Source organism: Monodon monoceros, unplaced genomic scaffold (assembly GCF_005190385.1).
Source record: "Monodon monoceros isolate NGI ecotype Baffin Bay Population unplaced genomic scaffold, NGI_Narwhal_1 Super_Scaffold_22, whole genome shotgun sequence".
Lineage (NCBI taxonomy): Eukaryota > Metazoa > Chordata > Mammalia > Artiodactyla > Monodontidae > Monodon > Monodon monoceros.
The window spans coordinates 33200165-33223411 of NW_021703779.1; the positions used below are offsets into that span (position 1 = coordinate 33200165).

Here is a 23247-nt window from a genome sequence, read left to right on the forward strand (position 1 = left end):
TCGCCTCTTTCCACCTTGAACAGATTTAGCTCCATCCTGACTCTACATATCCTTTAAGTCTGTTGTTTGTATTATCAACTTCAAGTACTAAAATACCCAGTTTCTACAACTCAACAGCCTTTTTTCCTCAGAGCTATTATCTCCATGGGTCTCAACAAAAGAATGAATATATGTGTATGTATAACTGAATCACTTTGCTGTACACCTGAAAGTAACACAACACTGTAAATCAACTAGACTCCAGTAAGATTTTTTTTTAAAGTTAACCTAAAAAAAAAGTCATTTCGATGTTCATTGGTCATCAAATGGCTTTTTTCTCTCTCAGGCAGAAGCTTGTGCTACCACCAGAAAGGCAGGGCAAAGGAGTGGATGAAATAAATTGCTGGAGGAAATCACCTAAGTTAATGTCAGATTCTTGCTCTGTTACATATGTGTTTGGCATGATATTGGAGTGACCTTCTGCATTCCATCTGGATGGGCAGTCACATACTTTGGGCATTTTGGACTGCTGCTTGCTAATGCTGGCGGTGGTTGATATCAAGCTAGCAAAGACCGCCACTTCAGAGGGCCTGCGGGCGGGACACTTAACCCTGGAAAGGGGTCTGTGGTGAGGCAGGCTTTCTGTGGCTTGGCCCATTTCATTCATTTCCTTAACAAAGGTCCTCTCTCCTCAGCAGGGAGTTGGTTGCATCAGAGCACAACCTTTAGGCGGGGCCAGGAAACACAGAATGGGCTTTATTACTCTCTCGTCTCTTCATATTCAGAGCCCAGCCCAATGGGACTATTTCACAGCAAACACCTCTGTTCAAGGATCAGCGAAGGCAATCGATTAGACTAATGAAAATATTTACACCAAACCACCAGAGACTTGCTTTGTATTTTTGAGATATCTTAATTTATTTCAATTCAGTGTAAAAACAAATTTTTATTTAAAGAACCAAATCCAAATACCATATGATATCACTTATATGTGGAATCTAGTGAGGTGGATGGACCTAGAGTCTGTCATACAGAGTGAAGTAAGTCAGAAAGAGAAAAACAAATACCGTATTGCTAACACATGTATATGGAATCTAAAAAAAAAAAATGGTTCTGATGAACCTAGGGGCAGGACAGGAATAAAGATACAGACGTAGATAATCAACAAGGTCCTACTGTATAGCACAGGGAACTGTATTCAATATCCTGGGATAAACCATAATGGAAAAGAATATTAAAAAAATGAACGTATATATGTGTATAACTGAGTCACTTTGCTATACAGCTGAAATTAACACAACATTGTCAATCAACTATACTTTAATTAAAAAAAATTTTTAAAAAAAGAACCAAATCCATCCAAGACATCAACACATGCATAGCCTTATGTGCTACAGATACAGGAGAGGGAATTTGGGTTTGTCCTGATAAAGGCCTAATGCGCAGGGAGCCGCTCTCTGCCACCCCCAGTTACTTTTTTCCCCAGTGGAAGTGCCATTTCCTCATTCCCAAGGCCTCAGAGTGTTTCAGCAGCACGGAGGCCGTCTTCTTGGAAGTGTGTGTGCTCGTGTGTTCCTCTGTGCTGGGAGTGCGGCCTGGAGGGATGTCTGAGAGGGCAGACAAATGAGAGAACACGAAGCAGCCCCTGCCCCGTGTCTCATCTCCTTTCTTCCTAACGTACTGTGTGTTGGGCGGGGACCAGTACCCTCTTCTTCAGTGCTCCCCTCTGCACACTTTCATGTACACTGTTTTTCCCCTTTTTATTTGCTGATCAATAAAGCCAAGGGTAGGTCTTGTCTGTTCCCAGCGATAAAGAACTGCACGCATAACTAGTCTTTATCCGGCCCGACAAGCGCCATTTCTCTTTGTTTTTCACAGTGTTTCTGCAAGATAAGAGGAAACCACCCAGACATGATGCATGACCGGGGAAGTTTTGAAATATTTTATAAACTCATTCTCTATTCTGAGCTGTGGATCAGGGATGGAAAGAAAGAGGGCACCACATAGAACCAAAGTTGATTTTCCTTTTCTGGGTTAAAAACAAGCAGGTGGGGCGGGGAGAGAAAGGAGACATGAATAAATGTTCAGCTGAGGAAAGAATAATCCAGTTTTCAATTATCAGCACAGAAGTCAAATAGGGAGAATTCTAGTCATTCAAATGAGTACGTACCCTGAAAATCCAGTGGCCTTTTCCTATCACAAAAACTGCCTCTGTCACATGGATTCAAGACCAATAGTGGCATACAGGACCTCAGTTAAGGGGAAGAGCCAGATATATTCCCAGGAAATTATGGGATGGGACCAGGATAGACTCCTCTTAAGTTCATGCCCTTTGAGGTTCTTGGCAGGTTTCTGAGAGTAAGCCAGGATGGGGGGTCAATACGGGGCTGATGATGCAAGATATTACACAGAGTAAGACTAAATGTGAGGTCAGCTGGTGCTGATACAGGCACAGAGAGAGTAAGATGTTGTCAGTGGCAAATGAAATTTTGGTAACAATTCGAACGGATGCAGAGGAGGAAATCATTTAGGAGAAATGTGCCGTCCATCTAAGGGAAGACCGAGGCTGAACCCTGAAATGACAGTGGGAAGACATGGGAAGATAGGGTCTTTAGGATTTCTAGGCAGAAAGGAGAAGTAAACCCAAGAGGCAAAGATAGGTACCTAATAAAAGGGAAACTTAAGTTGGAACCCATGATGTAATTGTTTCTGAGCAACCAGATGGAAAATGAGGAGATGAAGTCTTAGTGAAGCTGATGTGTTAAATACTCTGCATTACTGTTTCTTTCCACCCCTGCCTGGGTTCATGAACTTTTTAATTAAAAAAAAATTTTTAATTGAAGTATAGTTGATTTACAGTATTTCAAGTGTACAGCAAAGTGGTTCAGTTACATATATATATATGTATACACATACATATATTTACATATTTTCCTTTTCAGATTCTTTTCCCTTATAGGTTATTACAAGATATTGAATATAGTTCCCTGTGCTATACAGTAGGTCTTTGTTGTTTATCTATCTTATATATAGTAATGTATATCTGTCAATGCCAAATTCCCAATTTAATCCCTCCCCCGCTTTCCCCTTTGGTAACCACAAGTTTTTTTCTGTATCAGTGAGTCTATTTCTCTTTTGTAAGTAAGCTCATTTATATCATTTTTTTGGATTCCACATATAAGTCATATCATATGATATTTGTCTTTCTCTATCTGACTTACTTCACTTAGTGTGATAATCTCTAGGTCCATCCATGTTGCTGCAAATGGCATTATTTCATTCTTTTTTATGGGTGACTAATATTCCATTGTGTATATGTGCCACATCTTCTTTATTCATTCATCTGTCAATGGACACTTAGGTTGCTTCCATGTCCTGGCTATTGTAAATAGAGCTGCAGTGAACATTGTGGTCATGTCTCTTTTTTTTTTTTTTTTGCCGTGCGCGGGCCTCTCACTGCTGTGGCCTCTCCCGGTGCGGAGCACAGGCCCCGGACGCGCTGGCCCAGCAGCCACAGCCCACGGGCCCAGCCGCCCCGCGGCATGTGGGATCCTCCCGGACCGGGGCACGAACCCGCATCCCCCGCATCAGCAGGCGGACTCCCAACCACTGCGCCACCAGGGAAGCCCCATGTCTCTTTTTGAATTATGGTTTTCTCAGGGTATATACCCAGTAGTGGGATTGCTGGGTCGTATGGTAGTTCTATTTTTAGTTTTTTAAGGAGCCTCCATACTGTTCTCCATAGTGGCTGTATCAATTTACATTCCCACCAACAGTGCAAGAGGGTTCCCTTTTCTCCACACCCTCTCCAGCATTTATTATTCGTAGACTTTTTGATGATGGCCATTCTGACCGGTGTGAGGTGGGCTCATGAACTTTAATCACTCTATTGTAGACTTTTGTCTCTGTCTATCTCCAGTGCTGGATAGTAAGTTCCTTGTAGGAAAAAAAAATGTGTCCTAGGCTTTCTAGAGTTTCCCCCACAATACCTACTAGAGGGCCTCACTGGAATAGTAGCTCAGTAATGTTAACTGGCAGAATTAATTAATGAACAACTTCCTCTTCTTTATGTGATTATTTTTCCAAATTAAATGCTGGATTTGAAGGGGCCACAACCTGGATTATATTTTGCCCTTCTAATGTTGCATCAATCAGAGGAGCAAGTTATGACTTAAGAAATCATTAGTTATTTCAAAAGGAATGGGTGAGTCTAATGGCAGATATCAGGTAAGAAAATTTGATGCGTGAGTCTTCGGAGAAAGGCCAAAATCCAGTAGATTGTTCCTTGATCCCAGATTCATCCAGTCAGGCCAAGGATGAACTTTAGGTGATTTCTTCTTTCTTTGGTTACTCTGGCTAGTACTTTTCCTGTGTAGGTCTGCCTTTTTGGAAGGTTGCCTTCATGAGAGTAAAGGTCTTGTCATGTTGTTCACTGTTGTGTCTCCAGCGTCTAGAACAGTCTTTCCTGCTTATAGTAAGGGCTTAAGAAATAATTGTGGAAGGAAGGGGAAGAGGGAGGGAGGGGGTGAATAAAGAAAAGAGGAGAGGGGGGCTCTGCTTTTCATGGCAGTCCACCTGGCACTTACTCGCTCATCAGTTACCAAAGGCCCCCTCGGGCTCAGAGTCAGGAACCAAGGATACCAAAATGATGAGACATCATTTTTTGATCAGTCTTTGCATCTAATCAGATCAGTCTTTGCATCTGATCATCCAGTAGAGAGAGACAGAACGCAACAGGTGACAAGTGCTGTGCCAAAGGGAGCATCCAGTGCGCCCCGAGGCAGACTGGCAGACAGAGAACATTGCAAACATGAGCAGAACCCTAATAAATGCAATGATGCTATGTAGGCTTGAGAACATTTTAACCTGTATAGCCCTAAAACTTACGGTACCTAGATTGAATAAAATATGGGAGACGGCCTTTTAGCCATTCTCTATTCAGCATCATTTTGATAGTAAAAGTTCCTTTGCCTTGGTCCTTATCGGACTTAGGTTTCCTTCATGGACTGAAAAAGGCTCCAGCGGGTCTGTCATGCAGCAGCTTGTCATAGAATTGTGGCTTTATGAGCACAGTCGAAATGACACAAACTGAAGGCCCATTGTCTGAGCCAGACCCGCGCCATACATCAGAAGTAACAGCTTTGCCAAGCATGGTCGCTTAGGACCAGTCTTTGTTCTTTCCTGAGCAACTTCTTGTTCCTGTGACAAGGATTAATGATATAACAGCTGTTAGGTGGCCTCTGCCATTGATAAAAGCCTATAGCAGTAAAGGTGTGTGTTTCCCATCAGAACTGCAAATTTTCTGAAGAGGGGAGATAAACTTGACAACGAAGAGAGAATCAGTGGTTTCAAAAAAAAAGGTATGGTGGGCTGAGCTTATTTACAAATAGGAAAAGGACTGGGGGGGGGGATATGCTGATGGACTTTTTAAGCAAGAAAATCCAGTGTCTGAGGAATAATGATGATCCTGACTTGACTTCTGCCTCTTTTCCTTACTCAGGTGCTGACCCCAGCACAGATCAAATCAATTTGCCAAGCGATCCTGGACTCCGGGAAGCAATATGCCATGAAAAAGAGGAAACCATTCCCACTGATGTATTCTTACTATGGAACCGAATACTTGGGTGAGTGAGGGTGTTGGCAAAGGCCTGGAGGAGAAAGGCAGTCTCTAACAGCAGCACTGGCTAAAGACTGGACGATTTTGTTTTTGACGCAGGTCATCACTATTGCTTTCACTGGGAACCCTTTGAAAGGCCATTTAAAAACAAATATTGACGGATACTACAAAGCACAATTTCATATTTGTTTTCAGAGTCTACCTGTCAGAAGTGGAGCTATTTGGGTGGGAGGCAGACGCAAGAGGGAGGGGATATGGGGATATATGTATACATATAGCTGATTCGCTTTGTTATACAGCAGAAACTGACATGACATTATAAAGCTCCGGTAAAGATGTTAAAACAAAAAAGAAAAAAAAGGAAAAAAAAGAAATGGAGCTATTTTAACAATGACTTTCACTAAAGACTCAAATCCTTTATTCTTGATTGTGAATTCACTGGCCTAATTTTGCTGAAAATTAACAGCTTATATGCTCACTGCCAATAGCACCTCTGCACAGGGAAGCAGGATTCAGCCGCTGACAGTTTCAAGTTTTTAATATTAGTGGATTAATAACAGACTACTGAATCACAATGACTACTTTTGAGATATGAGGCTTGTAAAGTGAAAGTTAGTTACTACCCCTTTGAATCCTTCAGTGGTTCCCCATCACTCCTTGCAAGCATGACTTGCAAGCCCCTTTGCAGATCGCCTGCCTCCCTCTCCAAACTCAAGCTTTATCTCTCCCTTCCCTGGTTCACATTTATAAAGCCTCCAGCAGGCAAAGTGTTCTCATACCTTTGTAACCTTTGTGCCTGTTCCTTTTGCCTAGAATGCCTGGCTTTCCCCAACCCCTTCATCAATCTCTAATACTTACGCCCAGACTTCAAACTGGTTCTCCTCCCAATTATGTGAATTAATGATGCTTTGCTTGTCTGTATAGGAGCAGCTCATGGCCTGTCGTCTATCCTCCAGATGCTTCTTTCTTACCATGAGCACCTTAAGCCCTCAGATCAGGAGCTGGTGTGGCAGAGCGTGGACTTCCTTATGGAGCAGGAACAAAACTGCAACTGGCCACCTGAGCTCGGCGAGGCCATCGAGAGGGAGAACGAGCTGGTGCACTGGTGCCACGGCGCCCCAGGTCTCACTCATGTTATTATCTGGTAGCATTCCCTTTCATTGGGCTTAGCCAAAGACGGGTGCCTTTTCTGAGAAGTGAGGGTATTTCTCATCTTATGCTATTACCGTGGGAGATGAAAAGGTCAAGATGAAACTTTTCAAAGCCAAGAAAGTCTCCATCAGTAAAGGATGTCCAGAAATGATCCTGTGTTTAAAAAAATATATGATCTTTATCTACAATATTTGCATACAAATTAAACTAGTGCTGTCCAACAAAATATAATACGAGCCACATATGAAATTAACTTTCTAGTAGCCCTGTTTAAAACATAGAAAGAACAGGTGAAATGAATTTTAATAATAGATCTACCCCAATATACGCCAAATATTATTTCAACATGCAACAAATTTAAAAATCGAGTGACTTCATATTTTTTAAATATCCAGTCTTTGAAATCCCGTGTCTCTGTTATACTTACATCCCATCCTGATACAGACTAGCCACGTTGCAAGCGCTCAGTAACTTCATGGGACAGTGCAGATCTGGAACCTGGCAGTTCAAAACATGGTCCCTGGACTAGTGGCACAGGAGTTTGTTAGATATCCAGAATCTCAGGCCCCACCCCAGCCCCACTGAATCGGAATCTGCACTTCAACAAGATCCCTAGGTGATTTGTATGCACATTAAGGTTGAAGATGGACTATTCTGTAATTCTTCTCCAAATGACGGTTTCCATTATCACCTAATGAAAAGTCTAGAGAAATGAGAAGCCATTTGCAGTGAACTCTCTGGAATCGAGCCTGGAAACTTATCAGACCCCATCTTTTCCTTTTTTTTTCAATCCCATTACACTGCTAATTAGGCCTTAGAGAAGGGGCAATTCAAAAAAGACAGTGCATTTTGGTCGATTGGCCAGAGAGACTTAAAATACCAAAATAACACACACATTTTTTTTTATAAATTTATTTAATTTATTTATTTTTGGCTGTGTTGAGTCTTCATTGCTGTGCATGGACTTTCTCTAGTTCCGGTGAGCGGGGACCACTCCTCGCTGCAATGCACAGGCCTCTCTCTGCGGTGGCCTCCCTCGTAGCGGAGCACGGGCTCCAGGCGCGCGGGCCTCAGCAGCTGTGGCACACAGGCTCAGTTGCTCCGCAGCATGTGGGATGCTCCCAGACCAGGGCTCGAACCCGTGTCCCCTGCATTGGCAGGCGGATTCCCAACCACTGCGCCACCAGGGAAGCCCAACACACACACATTTTTGATTAGGAGTGTTATTTAATTTTCAAGGCTATGCTTCAGTGCCATGAGTACAGCTTTAAAATATATTTGATTTCTCTTTCATTTGTTACCTGATTGTTATTACTTCCTTTCCCCTCCTTACCTAATTAATGTTCTTTAATCCAACTGGAATTTCATTTTTTCTTCGGTACAGTTTGAGGTGACGAATAATAGAAGTGTTAGTCCATTGGCCATATTTTCTCTGCCTTCCATTTTTACTTAAGGAAGGACTTCAAAGGCTCCCGTGTGTGCTTGTACCAGCGCCAGGGCATTGTGCATTATGTCCAGGCTAATTCCCACCAGTGATCATTTGAGCCCACCTTTTTCTTGCTTTGAACTTTCTGAAGAAAAACAGCAGTTATTTACCATTCTGGAAATGATATCTCTTCATGTTACGCTCAACACTCCCATTTCCTATTCCCTTTCATCATTTTCAGTGAAGGCCTTTGGGTATCCTCCAAGCACCCCAGGATCCTTGAATTTTGGAGATGTTCCAAATTAAATACAGCCTATTTTGAAAGGATTCAATGTATAGTAAAAGCCCTGTGAAGAGTGGGAAGATAATTTACTAAAATGAGTGGCTGGGTCACTTAATTGATGTGGGGTTCTTGAAGGGCGGTTATTCCTTTCCTCTCTGTACATCACATCCCATCTGTCTTTGTAAATCATGGACCATAACAGTACAGCATAGTATTCATCACCTTGGGGACTTTATTTATCCTCATTTATCATTCATGTTCAGTATCTTGGTTAGATTAAACGCAGATTGCAGGGCAAAATCATTCAATCCTCATATTCACTGGACTGCCAAAAATAAATGAATTCACAAATGAATAAAGAACCAAATGGAGCCCATTATGTCTGCCAACCCGCACTTCCATCTCAAGGGTATTGGTCTTCCTTTTAAGAGATGTGCTAAAAATAGCATCAGGAGTGATTATAAATCTGATAAGTGCAGGTTAAAGACCATGAAGATGCCTCTGAAGTTGGCAACAGTAAGCTCTCCAAAAATTCTAAAACAAGAGATGACCTAGAAAAATAATTCTCACTTATGTGAGAAGATTTTTTGAGAGTAGATTTATGAACAGTGCAGATGGTTTGGGGCGGCAGACTGATTCTGTGATTAAAAACCTGCCAGAAATAATCCACAGTGTGGAACTTCATCAATGATACCTTATCTTCATCAATGATACTATAATTGTTTCCTATTGACTTTCCTTCAACCCACCTCTACAGGTGACAGCCTTAGTTATCATTTATGCACTGTGAATATACTTCTGGACTCTTAAGTTAATAACTCCGGGTTCTAATTATAGTTCAGACACTAACCAGCTAAGTAACCTTGAGAAAACCACTTTGTTTCTTTTGTGCCTTTGTTCATCTGTGGAAGGAGTGCACTGAGGTGGAGCAGTGAAACTCAGTCTTTTTTTCACCACAGACCCCTTTAATCCTGTGGACCCTTACCGTTCGTGAGGGATATGGCCCAAAAGATTTGCAGACACCCACATTTATAAATACCCAGCGCGGCGTAGAGTTTTTCTCACTAAATACAATGAAGTATAGCAGGCAGATTCACCTGACCCCTTCCTAGCCTTAAAGATTCTGTAATACAGGACAAAAGTCATTTACAAAATCATTAAAACAAATGCTGTGGCTAAAAGAAACTCTAGACCGCATTATGTTACATCATCTGTGGTCACACTGACAGCGCATTTCCTTTACTCTGGGTGAAACACAGGTGTAGCTATATTTTTTTAAATCATTTCATGAGGGCTCCTGGGTAGGTGACTTTGAATAGAGAACAGTAAGTACTTGTACAGTGCAGGTGTCTTTGGTCACTCAGCTTTATAGTGCACACCGTACAATGCGTGCTTCAGTGAAATTCCGGATCCCAGAATGGACCTGTGCGCTAATTCTGTAGGATGTTGAAACGAAACGTGCCAAGTCTGGCTATCACGAGGCTCTGCTGGGTCACATGTTTCCAAGATTTAGCCTCTCAAACCATACTTCTTAAGTAATAATTCATTTTCCCATTTGTATTTGACAAAGACATATATCATTGCTACCTCCGGGTTTCATGGCAATGCACAATAACCAGTGTTCCCAGGATGAAATGACACCGTTCCCAGCAAATGCAAAGAAATCCAACGTCCTTTCCTTTTAGGTTAAGCCACCTTATTGTGGATTTCATTAGGTTAGGTAAGGAGACAATAGGTGTAGAAGTTTTTCAAGGTCCTGTCCATGTACCATTCCATGATCCAGGCTGCAGGAAGAGGCCCTTTGTCTCTGTCCAGAGCCATAGGATCAATACCCATTAAGCTGCCTGGGGCTAATGGCCTGGTTTAGCAATTAGACCATCTCAACCCATCTTCCTTCCACATCTTTCGTCTCCGCTTCAGCATCGGCCTGCGCTGGGGTGAGAAATGGGACATTATAGGGTCAGCAGACATTTGTGGAGTCCTTGCCATGTGTCAAACACCATGCCACAGATTGGGGAGCAAAAATGAACAAGACAGAGTACCTGCCCTTGGGTAGCTGGCACAATACTAGGGGCGGCAGCCATGAAAACAAGTAATTTCAACAGACTTACAGATGTAGAAAACAAACTAGTGGGTACCAGTGGGGAGAAGGAAGGGAGGAGGGGCAAGATGGGGGTAGGAGATTAAGAAGTACACACTACTATGTATAAAATAGATAAGCAACAAGGATATATTGTATAGCACAGGGAATTATAGTCATCTTGTAATAACTTTTAATGGAGTTTAGTCTGTAAAAATACTGGATCACTATCCGGTACACCTGAAATGAATATAATATTACAAATCAACTATACTTCAATTTAAAAATTATTTATATTAAAAAACAGGTAATTTTAATATGATACTGTGTGAGTGCTAAGGCTTGTATAAGGAGTGATGGGAGCTCAAAGGAGGGATTTCTGGTCCTCCTCCAGGTTCCGGGAAGGCTTCCTGGAGGAGGTGATGCCTGAGATAAGTTAGACTAAGAAAGGTGGGAAGTTTGTTCCAAGAAAAGTCAGTCAGAGGCATGGAACCACATGGTGAAGGAAGGGGAACTGTGGGGTGGTTTGGTTTCACTGAAGTAAACGCTTCATGGAGGGCATGGGGGAGAAGTGGCAGGAGGGCAGAGTAGGAGCTGGGTGGCAAAGGGCTCTCTGTGTCTCACCTGGAGAGTAGCTTCACCTGGATTCTGGGTGGTGGTGGGGAAGCTAAGAAGCACAGATGACACCACAGAGTTGCTCTGTCTTGAGGCAGCCAATCATTGGCCAAAACCTTCTGGGGGAGGTGCATAGCATAGCCACCCCTTTGGCTGAGGCCGTATCTCCCAAGAAGAGGGCAGCAGTGAGCTTTGTCAGCAGTCAACTCACAGCAGCTGAGGGATGGGGCACCTGCCAGTAAAGTAAAGGGATCCGATAGAGCACCAAGGGCTCCGGTTCACCTGGCCTGTTCCTCCTCCTCCTTTGGTACCCAGGTTAGATGGTGTCATTTCACCAGTGGGCCTTTCCTACCTCCAAGTGTCGGTTAGGAGCCTTCCTCTGTGCTTCCTCAACGCCTCTGTCCCCTCACGTAGCCTAATGAGTGCCCCAGTTAGGTTGTAAAGACTAATGAAGGCAGGGGCTTTTATTTATTTTTTAAACCATCTGCTTCTCTTTGTTTTTATAAATTTATTTATTCATTTATTTAATTTTTGGCTGCGTTGGGTCTTCGTTGCTGCACGCGGGCTTTCTCTAGTTGTGGTGAGCGGGGGCTCCTCTTCGCTGCGGTGCGCGGGCTTCTTATTGCAGTGGCTTCTCTTGCTGTGGAGCACAGGCTCTAGGTGCACGGGCTTCAGTAGTTGTGGCTCATGGGCTCTAGAGTGTAGGCTTCAGCAGTTGTGGCTCGCAGGCTCTAGAGCGCAGGCTCAGTAGTTGTGGCGCACGGGCTTAGTTGCTCCGCGGCATGTGGGATCTTTCCAGACCAGGGCTCAAACCCCTGTCCCCTGCATTGGCAGGAGGATTCTTAACCACTGCGCCACCAGGGAAGCCCTGGCAGGGGCTTTTAAAAACCTTAGTACCTACTACTGTCCTGGTATATAGTAGGTGCTCAATTAATATCTAAACAGCCATCCATCCTGTGAGCTGTCTCTTTCATTAGCCTCTTTGCCATCTTTCTGCTGACACAATCAGCTCATAGCTACCCTATTGCCCTTCTTTCAGTCTTGGTTGACCCCACAGTGGGGCATTTTGTCTATAATACTAATCACATCATTAAAAATATAAACCATCCAATTCACAACAAAACAGTCCCACTGGTTCCCTACTTCCCACGAATACGGTCCAAGCTGCCCATGTGGACTTGTAAAATCATCCAATATGTGAGCCCAATCTACCCTTCCAGCCCATGGTCCTGTTGCTTAGAACACTGCCCCACTGGTCTTCATGTGACTTGTTTATTGTGGCTTAGAAACTTTGCACTTGCTGATTTGATGCCTGGAATGCTCTCTCTCCATCTCCTCAGGCCTGCAGTTTCCTATGCATCCTACACAGTCCTGAAGAAAGCCTTACTTCCATCAAAGCTTCCCCTGACTGTCTCCCTCAGGGAGCTTCCACTTTTCTGATCCCTCTAGTATTATTTTCAGGGCCATTCATTTTATGTCCCCACAGCATCATGAACTACATGTCTTATTATGTATCAGTCAAAAGTACATAATTTTCTCTCCCTTTCTAGACAGTGCCTTCCTGAAGGGCAGGAATCGTGTTTAGCATTTATTTTATATCACCCAGTGCCAGAACTGGTGACATAATTTGGGGGACCCAGTACAAAATAAACATGCAGACCCCTTTTTAAAAAATGATTAAGAATTTCAAGATGGCAACAACAGAGCATTCAATCCAGGGTGGGGCCCTCCTGGAGGCCCTTTGTGAGGCTGTACAGGTCACAAGCCCATGAAGCTGGCCCTGCCTAGGGCTATGCATACAGCAGATCATCAATGAGCACTTTCAAATGAATGGATACAGTGAATGAATGAATGTGTAATTAACTAAGTTCAATTCTTTTAAAAATCATTCTTTGTGGGAATGACACTTTCTTCCTAAAACTGAAGGAGGACAGTGCTATAGGTGACCATTGTCAGTGGTTGACTGGAAAGCACTGGCTGAGGAGAGCCCGTTGTTATGTGTTCGTCACAGGGAGTGTTAAAGGATACATTTTTTTTTTTTTTTCTGTACGTGGGCCTCTCACTGTTGTGGCCTCTCCCGTTGCGGAGCACAGGCTCCGGACGCGCAGGCTCAGCGGCCGTGGCTCACGGGCCCAGCTGCTCCGCGGCATGTGGGATCTTCCCGGACCGGGGCACGAACCCATGTCCCCTGCATCGGCAGGCGGACTCTCAACCACTGCGCCACCACGGAAGCCCAGGATACATTTTTAAAAGAGAATAAAATCATGACTCTCATACAAACATAAACATATGTCAACAATTTTAACTCATAAATTAATGAGGGAACCACATAGGTATTACAACTGGTTCAAAGGAAAATCCGAAGAGTGGACATAATTTCTAGGCTATTAGGAACGCTGACATGAATTTACTTAATAGATGCAGAAAGTAGCTGCTTCCACGAAGACTGAGGGAAGTCAATGCAGCATCTACCGTACAGAATGTGAGTTTCTAGAGATAGGTATTATTTACATTACTGTCAGTTTTCTACAAGGTAATTTCTGTCTTTACACAGTTGTAAAATAGGCTAGTCAAAGACAAAGGCAGAGGTAACCTTGATGGATGAGCTAGTCAAAATATCTACTAAATTCCAGTCTTTCCCACTTTCTATACGAGAAGGGTAGGCGAGGCAGGAGAGAGAGTGATCTTGTGTTACTAATCTCCTCTCTGAATATGAGCACCTGGAATGTGGAGGAAATTGTTTCTATTAATAGCTGTCACTTCTCTTGTTTCCATTCCTGCCTGTGTAATTGAGATTGCCTTGGCTGAGGAGTTTTGAAAGAAAGAGTCTTTCCTTGGAACAATCAAGTGGGGAGGGCCTCACTTCACAGCTGAAGCCAGAGTCTTGGCCAGGTCACTTGGGATCATTGTTGTTTTTGGAAGGACTCCCAGTTTGGCTCTTAAGAAAAGGTGTGTAGTTATAAGTACTTTAACATTAGGAATTCTGAACATCCGTGGGGGGATGGGCAAACTGTGTAAACATTTAGCCATTCCAAATAGCCACATATGCATAATGCTTACCACGGTATGTGTCATCAAATATTAACCCATTTGTAAATTATGGATTTTGTCAATCTAGATACTTGTTGCTCTTTCTCTCAGGGCCAGTATCACCATACAATTCAAACAACTTAAACTAAATCTCACTGGTAAAATAAGACTCCCTTGGAGAAGATCCTATAGCCTTACTACTCAAAATGTGGTCCCTGGAAGGGCTGTCATTAGAAATGCAGTGTCTCTGGGCCCACTTTAGACCTACTAGATTAGAGTGGGTATTTTACCAATACATTGGTGATTTGTGAGCCTCTGAGTTTGAGAAGTTCCTCTCTATAGTATTAAGCCCTGAAAATCACCTCTAATGTCTTTGATGTTTTCACAGGAATTGCCTATCTGTTTGCAAAAGCTTATCTGGTTTCCAAGAAACCACAGTACCTGGACACGTGTATCCGGTGTGGGGAACTCACGTGGCAGAAGGGCCTGCTAAAGAAGGGGCCAGGGATTTGCCACGGGGTAGCTGGCAGTGCCTATGTCTTTCTGCTGCTATACCGGCTCACGGGAAACTCTAAATACATCTACCGAGCCCAAAGGTCAGCCTTTCTTTGCATGTTTTTTTTTTTTCTCCAAATGTTAATACAATTAATGTTCTGAACAGGTAATAGAGTCACATAGTTTTAAAGTGTAAAAAGAAATACTTCCACTGTGCACTGTAGCAAGTTAGTTCACTTCCCAGGAGACAGTCAGTTACCAGTCTCTTAGTTATCTTCTCAGGGATATACATATCTGTATATATACACAAGCAGATAGGCATATATGTAATATTTTGTCCCTCTTTTTTGTTACAAATGGTAGCACTTTGCTATCTTAACGATCACCCTAAATCAGTAAATAAAGGACTTTTCATTTTTATTGCTGCATAGTATTACATCTTCTGAATGAGCCATAGTTTACTTAACCAGTCCCATATGGAGGGCAATTTGGATTCTTTCCAATATTTTGCATTACCTATGATGCTATGATGAAAAACCTTGTACATATATCATTTTGTTCACGTATGGGTACATCTGTAAGTAAATCCCTAGAAGTGGAATTACTGGGCCAAAGGATATGTATTTTGGGGATTTTTTTTTTATTGTGGTGAGAACACTTAATATGAGATCTATTCTCTTAGCATATTTTAAAATGTACAGTAATATCTTGTTAGCTATAGGCACAAGGTTGGACAGCAGATCTCTAGAACTTATTCACCTTCAGTAACAAACTTTATACCCGTTGAGCAAAAACTTCCCATTTCCCCTCCCCCACCCCAGCCTTTGGCAGCCCTCATTGTATTCTCTGCTTCTATGAGCTTGACTGACTTGTACATTCCTCATGTAAGTGTTATCATGGAGTATTTGTCTTTTTGCGACTGGCTTATTTCACTTAGCATAATGGCCTCATTTATCATTTAGAACAGCGCCTGGCACATAGTAACTGCAATGTAAGTGTTCACTGTTATTATCACTAACAATTTGAGTTATATCATTCTAGACATTTCTCTATGCATGAATGTATGTTCCTATATATATATATATATGTGTATGTATTATACGTACATATTAATAAGATCCAACAATTATGTATGTGTAACAGTACTATACATAATGTTTGCAGTTTATAATTTTAAATAAACAATTTGTAAGGGACATCCTTTATTTCAGTTTGTATAGATCTATCTCATTGTTTTAATGACTATATAGTTATTTATTATAGTTGTACCATGATTAATTTAACCAATCTTTAAGTAATGGACACTTGGTATATGTGCAATCTTTACTAATACAAACAAAATTGTCCCAAATATCCAATACATACCTTTCTGTGCACTATGAGAAAAATTTTAAATTGAAGTCGTTAAATCCAGAGGTATTTTAAACTGTCTTTGTATTTTGCCCATTTTTTTCCTATTGTGATGCTTATTTTGAGGACTGTAACTCTTTGTCAATATATGCTTTAAATATTTTTCTACTTTGCCATTTTTCTTTCAACTTATTTCATGGTCTTTTGCCAGACAAAAATTTTAAGTATTTTTCTTGATAAAGTTGTCAAACTTTAAAGATTTCTGGACTTTGTCTTATAGTTAAAAAGACCTTTCCCTGGGCTTCCCTGGTGGCGCAGTGGTTGAGAGTCTGTCTGCCGATGCGGGGGACGCGGGTTCGTGCCCCGGTCTGGGAGGATCCCGCGTGCCGCGGAGCGGCTGGGCCCGTGAGCCATGGCCGCTGAGCCTGCGCGTCTGGAGTCTGTGCTCCGCAACGGGAGAGGCCGCAGCGGTGAGAGGCCCGCGTACCGCAAAAAAAAAAAAAAAAAAAAAAAAGACCTTTCCCACTCTAAGATTATAAAAATATTAATTTACATTGGATTTTATTTTCATTTTTAAAATAAACTTGTACCGCTTCACCCATTTCTCCCACCAATTTAGAAGTTACTTTAACTTTTAAATCATTGATTAGTTTAGAGCTTACTTTTTAAAATAGTGTCAGATGGATATCTATCTTTGTGCTTTTTAATGAAAAAACAAAACTTTCCCATAACATCTGTTGGCCAATAACCCCAATCATCTAAAATTCCAGTTTTGTCATAAACTGAATTTATATAAATGTGTGGGTTTGCTTCTGGACTTTCTATATTTCATTATTCATTTATTTCTAGTTTTTCTTAGCTGTTCTCTCTCATTTATTCTTCCAGTTGTATTTTAGAGTCAATTTTTCAAAAATTAAAAAATCCTACGGACATTTGATTGGAATTTCAATGAATTTATATGTTACTTAGTGAGAATTCACATTTTTAGAATATTGAGTTTTTCCATCCAAGAGTATGGTATGTTTTCCCTTTATTTAAGTTTGTAAAAATGTCATTTGGTAAAGTTTTGATCTTATGAAGAAGGACTTGTATGCTTCTTGTTAATTTTATTACTATGTATTTTATGTTTCCAGGATTGTGAGTGGAATTTTTTCCTCCCTTATGTTTTCAGGTCATTTATTACTGGCATTTACGAAGACTTAAAAAAACGTACATATTATTGCAGTTTAGCAATCTAAGACACCCTTCTCTCATATAAATCTGCATTTATCTTACAAACATCTTAGTTTTCATAAATATCAAAATGATATATCTGGCCACCTTACTGAACTCCATTAATCTTTCTATTAGATTCCATTGGGTTTTCTAAGTAGGCACACATATTATCTGCAAATAATTATAATTTTGTTACTTCCATTCTCAACTATATACTCTTTTTTTTTTCATTTCCTATCGCATGGGTCAGAATCTCCATAACAATGTTCAGTAAAAATAAGGATAATAAACATCCTAGCCTTTATGCTTATTTCATTAAGAGTGAGTCTGTGTTTCACCGTGATCTTTTTTTTTTTTTTTTTTCTTTTTTTTTGTGGTACGCGGGCCTCTCACTGCTGTGGCCTCTCCCGTTGCGGAGCACAGGCTCCGGACACGCAGGCTCTGGACGCGCAGGCTCAGCGGCCATGGCTCACAGGCCCAGCCGCTCTGAGGCATGTGGGATCTTCCCAGACCGGGGCACGAACCCGTGTCCCCTGCATCGGCAGGCGGACTCTCAACCACTGCGCCACCAGGGAAGCCCTCACCGTGATCTTTTAAATTTGCTTCTTATAATGTGTATCATGTCGGATTATGACACTCCTCTGTTCAGGATAATCTGATGGCTTCCCACATGAATCAGAGTAAAAGCCAAAGTCTGTTCTCTGAACAAAAAGCCCTCCAGGATCTTGCCTCCCATTACGTCTCTGATATCATGCCCTACTTGTCTTGCTCCTGGTTCTTTGCACCACAGTGGCTTCCTTGTTACTCTGTTAAGATGCCAGGTACAATGTACCTCAAGGCCTTTGAAGTTTTTGTCTCCTTCACCTGTGATGTTCACTTTCTACGTATATGTCCCAGTTCTCTCACTTCATTCAGACCATCACACAAAAGTCATTTTGTCAGAGAGGTCTTCCCAAGGCAATTTTTCTAATATTCGATCTTTTAAAAAAACCATAAACTACCCTTTATGATATTTGCATGTATGCACAGAAGGAAAAATACTAACATATGTGAGTCCCCCATTTGTAGCTCCATTGTTTTAGAAGTCTGTTATTATATTTTGATTAATGGCTCCCTAGTCTGTTTAGGTTGCAACGTGACCCTTTATTTCCCAAATATAGGGAAAAAAAGTCATTTGGGATCTTACTTAGGCTAATGTGATATCACCTTTGGAATAAATTTCACCGGGGTTGTCATTCTCTAGAAAGCCTATTAAAAAGAATCAGAAAACCCCTCTATTTTTCTGGGACACTGGTCCTAGTTTACAGAGTCTTAATTATAAGTCTGGGATTACAGGGCCCTTCAGACAACTTAAATTTCTCACTTACAGGTAAAGACTGAAAATGTGCAGGTAATATCTGAATATTGTTTGGGCATTGCATTTAATTGTTTAGTGTACTGAAATTTCCACTTCATCATAACTCAAAGTTAAATATGGTGTGGTCCAAACTGGGGAGACATCCTTTGGCCGTTCCTAAAACAGTAAAGTCAAACAGTATGTACCTTCCTGGAATAAACATTACTTGGTCATCGCCTACTGCTCTTTTAACACAGAGTTGGAATTTATCGTTCCAGAAAAATATTTGACCACCTTTTCAGTTTCCTCTATGATTATTTAATTATTCAGGTTTTCTACCTCTTTTTGAATTATTTTTGGTAGTGAATAAACGACTATAAAAGCATCTAGTTCATATGTATTTTCGAATGTTTGACATAAAGTTCTAACAGTATAGTTCCATGATATTTAAAATTTCCCATGTCTGTGATTACATGCCATTTCACATTCCTAATGGTTTTCCTTTTTGGCCAGACACACCAGCATTTTGTCTATGTTGCTTACCCTTTCAAGGAACTGGCTTTTGGTTTTCATTAATTATTTTTGTTTTTCTCTTTTGTTTCCTAATTCATTGTTTTCTGCCTTTATTTTTGATTTTCCAGTGTTCCTTCCCTTTATTTTGTTATTTTCTACAGTTTTTAAAAAGTGCTTAATTAGAATACCTTCCATCTTTATAACATCAACAACAACAACAACTCAGATCAATGAATTTTCCTCTGAGTTCAGTTTTGGTCATAGTCAATAGGTTTTGATATGTAATGTTATCAGTGTCTGTAATTCTTTTTAGTTCCATAATTACCATTCTGACTTCTATTTTGACAGAGTTTTTTAGAAAAATGAATTTGTTTGTTTGAATTTTGCACCATTGGGTAGTTTTTGGAAACAATCATTTTCACTTTAGTATGATAACATGCTGTGTAGGTCAGAATACAGTGAAACTGCTACTCTCACACATTGCTGGTACTCTTGTAAATTGCTATATATCATTTAGAAGTTATTTTGAAAAGCACAAAAAATGTTTATCATATTTTAAATAAAAAAATATAGGATACTAAATATTATACAGACTATGATTTCAATAATGCAGTAAGTAAATCTAACCCTAGGGGAGAAAAAGGTCAGAGGAGGGAGCAAAATTAACTGTGGATTTCTCTTAAAATGTGGTGGGATGGTTCTCTCTATTTTACAAATATTCTGCTATACTATGTTTTTGTGAAAAACTTCTGTTTACCATGTATCGAATGCTTGCTCTCTGCTCAGAGCCCTAATATATGGCATCTTTGATCTTTACAGATAATCTTATGCAATTCTGCAACTTCACCGTTTTAAAGTCAGATTAAGAAATTTGCCAAAGGTCATCTAACTTGAAATTATCAGAGTTGCATATTGCAACCCCAAAGCCCTTCCTCTTCCTGCTACACCAGGGCTTCGCAATCTAGGATTCGTGAATTTACTTGAGAAAAGTATTACATTTCAAGCTGAAATGTAGCATTTCTTTCAATTCTGAATTCGCAGTAGCTGTGACTCTGTCACCAGTAGATGTCGTAGATATTCTCATGTTATTAGTCTTGTGGCAGATATTGTGAAATATATTTTACTCCCATCACTACTTAGAAATGTCAGCAGTTATTAGACACACTACTAGATCTTGTTATTTAGTGTGTTAATAAAGAATCCATATATCACTGTATCACAAATTCGGTTGAAAAATTTTTGCTAACCATGCTTTAATATAATTAATTTCCTTGGGAATCCTGTGTATTTTTCTTTACATATTTGAAGACTTTTTTTTTTTTTTCTGAGAAGGAGTCCAGGCTGCCAAATGATCCATAGCACTAAAACAGTTAAGACTCCTTGAAACTATACCACAGAGTTTCAGTGTGTAATTACAAATTTTGAATGAACTCTTAAGATGCATCATTATTCTACTGTTTAAAATTTTGACTTCCATTAAAAATTGTTGCATATTCAGGAAAACAGTTGAGAGAAAAATTGTCCCAGACAGAATTGCAGTATGTTTCCTGTTGATTTATTTTAAGCTACCATCAATTCAAAGAGCCCTAAAAAGATCAAACAAGTAATTACTCTTCATAGGACCCCCTATGTAGTAGCAGTAATCTAAATTTATGGCAGAATCAGCTGTCAGGTCTTTTCAACCTGTGAGCTCTAGCCTCTGAATTGGTGATTATGTTTGTTGTTGATGGGAATGGGTAGAGCAAGTCTGTAAAGAGGTGACAGCACTTTAAAACCTGTAAGCTACTAAAAATGTTACTCATTATAAATTATTTGAATAGGCTTTGTGGCAAATACAGGTAAAAGAAAAAAAGATCTCTCATAGAGAATTTGGAGGTCAGTGATTTATTTTTAAGGCAGGTGTCCTAAAAATAATCTATCTTGTAGCTGAGTTTGCTGTTTGATGTCATGATTATAAAATGTTGCTTGCCTTTTCCCATTCATCTTATTCTTTTGTTTGCCCAAAGCACAGATTGTATAAAACCTTGCCCATTTATTTTCAGTCTCTGCTCTCTGTCACATATAAATGAAACCTAGCTCAGAAATAATATGCCTGCAGAAACACAGCATATTTACTTTTTTTAAAGGCAGAGACCTATATCAGCTTGCTTCTATTCAAGATAAATAAAAGTATGGCTATTTATCTGTCTTTTTTACTTTTAATTATCGGATGACAGAAGGAATGAAATCCTCAGAAACTGCTTTGCTTTGCAAATGCTGAAAATAGTGGAATTTGCTTGCCAACATGATCTGTTGTGAAACATACACAATGGCATAATGGCTTCTCCGTTTTTTAACAGGGAAGAAGGCTTCCTTAAGATATTATACACGTCTGGAAAGAGAATGATGCTAAAACTTGAACTTAGTGGAGAGGAGGAAGAAGCAACCCAGGGCCCATAATGTGGAAACACTCATGTGAAAACTGTTCATATTTTCTCCTTCTCTTAGGTTTGCTGAATTTTTATTTACCGAGGAATTCAAGGCTGGTTCCCGGGTTCTTGAAAGTATATACAGCTTGTATGAAGGCTTCTCCGGGACGGTGTGCTTTCTGATCGATCTGCTGCAGCCCAACCAGGCTGAGTTCCCTCTCTTCAGCGTCTTTGTTTAGAAGGCTCCGTGTCCCACCGTGGCCCTGCAGAAGGTTCCTGAGATTTCCTGAGCTTACTACCTGAGGCAGTTTCCACATAAGCCACATTCAATGGTATCACAACCATGAGCCTTAACATTGCTGTCGGAAGGGAGGGAGCATGCAGGTGAAGGCAACATGATACCTGATTGAAGGGAGAACAGCGTGACAACCTGCAAACATAAAGACACCACAACTCTTCTAAAACCCCTAGAGATGGAATAGTTCAGGGTATAGATGTGAGACCAGAGATCAGAGGAAAAAGGGAAAGAGAAATCATCTGTCTTTCACTTGCGGGATAGAAAACAAAATTGAAATGTGGACTATGGCAATGAAATGCCAAAAATACCTTAGCAATTGGAGAGAGAATTTGACCATTTGTGGGTGCCCTCCACCCCTAAATTCAGAAATAGAGACGATCAGAAAGCTAAAGTAATTGCCCAGCTAAAACTGCTAGGAGGGACGTGTCAGGTTGCCGAAGGACAAAAAGGGAAATTCTTGGTTGTCCTTTGCCTTTACTTATTGAAATTCATATTTTTAATGAATGGATAAATTTGCATATGAATCTCTATTTTTTATCATTACCCTGGGCACTTTAAAGAGATCATATCATAACTTAGTTTAAACCCCCAAATTCCAAGTTCCCTTGGGTCTTAGAGCGTCCCTCTTCCTGGGTTCCTTTTTCTTTCCGAAAGCTCAATTAGAATAGCAAAATTCACAGGCTAGCAAATACCGTAGCAAGTGTTATACTGTCAAGTGTTTTTCTCAATTTGAAGCATAAGCTGTGTACTGTCTATTGTGAGTAATTTTTTAAATGCTTATGTAATCCCTATGAAGCTATTAGCTGAACTGTAAAATATACTCATGGAAAAAATCACTCATCTCAAAGATCAGGGTAACCACTATGAAGGTGGGTCATTTCCGCCTTGGATGGAATACTGTGTCCCCTGGGACAGGCACACAGTGGCCTAGAAAGGGACCAGTGATTATGAAAAGAACACTGCTCAATTTTATACTGTAAGATTAAGAGATGCGTGAACTCCCTGGCTGATCACCTTACCCTCCAAGACACAGGCTCCACTAGAATTTGTCTACAATACCCAGTGAGCCAAGTTGTCATATTAAATTCAGCCCTGCCATAAACACATAGAAGCTGTAAAACTACTTCAAGTAAACAGTGTTTCCAGAACGTTGTGGGAGCATCTGTCACTTCAATACTCAGAACATGAGTTTATCCATTTTCTAGAATTTGGCCAGTGTCAATTACATATATCAGAGTGAGGAGGAAATTGCATACTGTACAAGATTTAACAATTATTTAAATAGTCATTAATTATTTGGATATACGTGATAGATGTAGAATATGTATCATTAAGTGCTTAGGTTTACATCAGGATGTATATATATCTAGATATGTATCTAGATAGATAGATAGATAGATACCTAAGCGCTTATTCAGTTCAGTAGTTCCTAACTTCTTGATTCATAGAT

General features: G+C 40.5%; 1 protein-coding gene across 1 annotated transcript in view; it reads left to right on the forward strand.

The window, feature by feature from the left end:
• Window positions 1-22188, forward strand: part of LANCL3 (LanC like 3) — a 93713-nt gene extending 71525 nt beyond the window's left edge. The window contains exons 2-5 of the mRNA XM_029241162.1: window positions 5480-5603; window positions 6521-6718; window positions 14571-14778; window positions 21579-22188. Of these exons, the coding sequence (XP_029096995.1) occupies window positions 5480-5603; window positions 6521-6718; window positions 14571-14778; window positions 21579-21738 (690 nt within the window). The 3' untranslated portion in view covers window positions 21739-22188. The remainder of the gene's footprint in view (window positions 1-5479; window positions 5604-6520; window positions 6719-14570; window positions 14779-21578) is intronic.
• The last annotated feature ends 1059 nt before the right edge of the window (window positions 22189-23247 follow it).